This window comes from Prunus dulcis, chromosome 7 (assembly GCF_902201215.1).
Source record: "Prunus dulcis chromosome 7, ALMONDv2, whole genome shotgun sequence".
NCBI classification, from domain to species: domain Eukaryota; kingdom Viridiplantae; phylum Streptophyta; class Magnoliopsida; order Rosales; family Rosaceae; genus Prunus; species Prunus dulcis.
The window spans coordinates 8,941,374-8,942,814 of NC_047656.1; the positions used below are offsets into that span (position 1 = coordinate 8,941,374).

The 1,441-nt window shown below is 35.3% G+C and overlaps 1 protein-coding gene across 1 annotated transcript in view; it reads left to right on the forward strand.

The window, feature by feature from the left end:
- LOC117635326 (probable polygalacturonase At3g15720) overlaps window positions 1–1,441 on the forward strand; it is a 2,773-nt gene continuing 1,332 nt past the window's right edge. Inside the window, exons 1-4 of the mRNA XM_034369662.1 lie at window positions 1–132; window positions 283–432; window positions 581–745; window positions 1,184–1,391. Of these exons, the coding sequence (XP_034225553.1) occupies window positions 1–132; window positions 283–432; window positions 581–745; window positions 1,184–1,391 (655 nt within the window). The remainder of the gene's footprint in view (window positions 133–282; window positions 433–580; window positions 746–1,183; window positions 1,392–1,441) is intronic.

Consider the following 1,441-nt stretch of genomic DNA (forward strand, 5'->3'; position numbering starts at 1 on the left):
ATGAGCAAACTACTTGTAAGCTTTTTGATATTTTGCAATGTAGCTTTGTCAAATAGTATTTGGTATGGCCAAACAACTTTTAATGTGCTTCAATTTGATGCTGTTGGAGACGGCCAAACTGATGATTCTGAAGTAAGTTTCTCAATTTTTAGAGTGTGTATTTTCGTTTCTTTTGTTATCAATGACAAGGAAGGATTCGACCTTGAGAATTCTTCTGATATTGGAAAGAGAAATATCACTAAATTAATACTTAGTTGATGTTTGCGATACGTGTTCGCAAAGGCTTTCTTGAAAGCATGGGAAGCTTTATGTGGAGCAACTGAAGCTAATGATACCGGGACACCAACGCTTGTAGTACCAGCAGAGAAAACATTCCTTTTGCAACCTATAAAATTCTCGGGTCCTTGCAAATCCAACTCTGTCCATGTTCAGGTAAGAAAGTAAGCAAGCACACACCAATTTTATAATAAATGGAGGACTTCAAAATTTAACAATTAATTTAACCAAAAGTTGGAATCAATGAATTTTCCCGTGCTTCATCATGTTTTAGGCTGACATAATTGAGGTGGGTGGATGACAGATTTTGGGGAAAATTGTAGCACCCAACACTCTACATGCATGGAAAGAGTGTAAAGAATTCTGGATATCTTTTTCAGAGGTCACCAATCTCACCATTAATGGAACTGGAGAAATTGATGGCAATGGTAAACCTTGGTGGAGCAAAGCTAGCCAACTTCACCATGTTGTAAACAATGTAAATTTGTGAACACAAACTTTCTATTTTCTTTGTTTGTTCTACATTTTCTTGGTGAATTAATTTGAGTTGGTGAAGTCTAACATGAGAGAATTTTCGCTCACTTCTAGGGGTACAAGGTGAAATGCTACCAACGTCCCAAGGTGAGCTCTACATAGTTTTGCATGCATGAACATTTTCGCACGTATTTATTAGGGAATGTTTTCTTGTCAGATTATAAATCTGAATCATTAATATAGTTGATTCTTACTTAAACGTGTGATTCGAATTCACAGTCTGACAACATATGCATATAAGTATACCAAAATCTGTTTCAACTTTTATCTAATGACAGAAAAGTTAATACCAATTCGTGTGCATGTCTCTATAAACTTTCTTTGCCAAAATAATGTTGGTAACAAATTATCAGAATGTGGAAAATTGTTGCAGGCTATACACTTCTACAAATGTGATTATCTTCAATTAAGGGGACTCAAACATCTTGACAGTCCAAAAGCACATATTACTATAAACAATTGCAACAATGTTAGTGTCTCCAACCTTCATATTATTGCACCTGAAGATAGTCCCAACACAGATGGAATTGACATCTCCATGTCAACCTTTGTCAATATCCATAACTCCACAATTGGAACTGGTAATATCAATGCATCAAATCTTACATCTCTTTCACTCATTAGCAATATT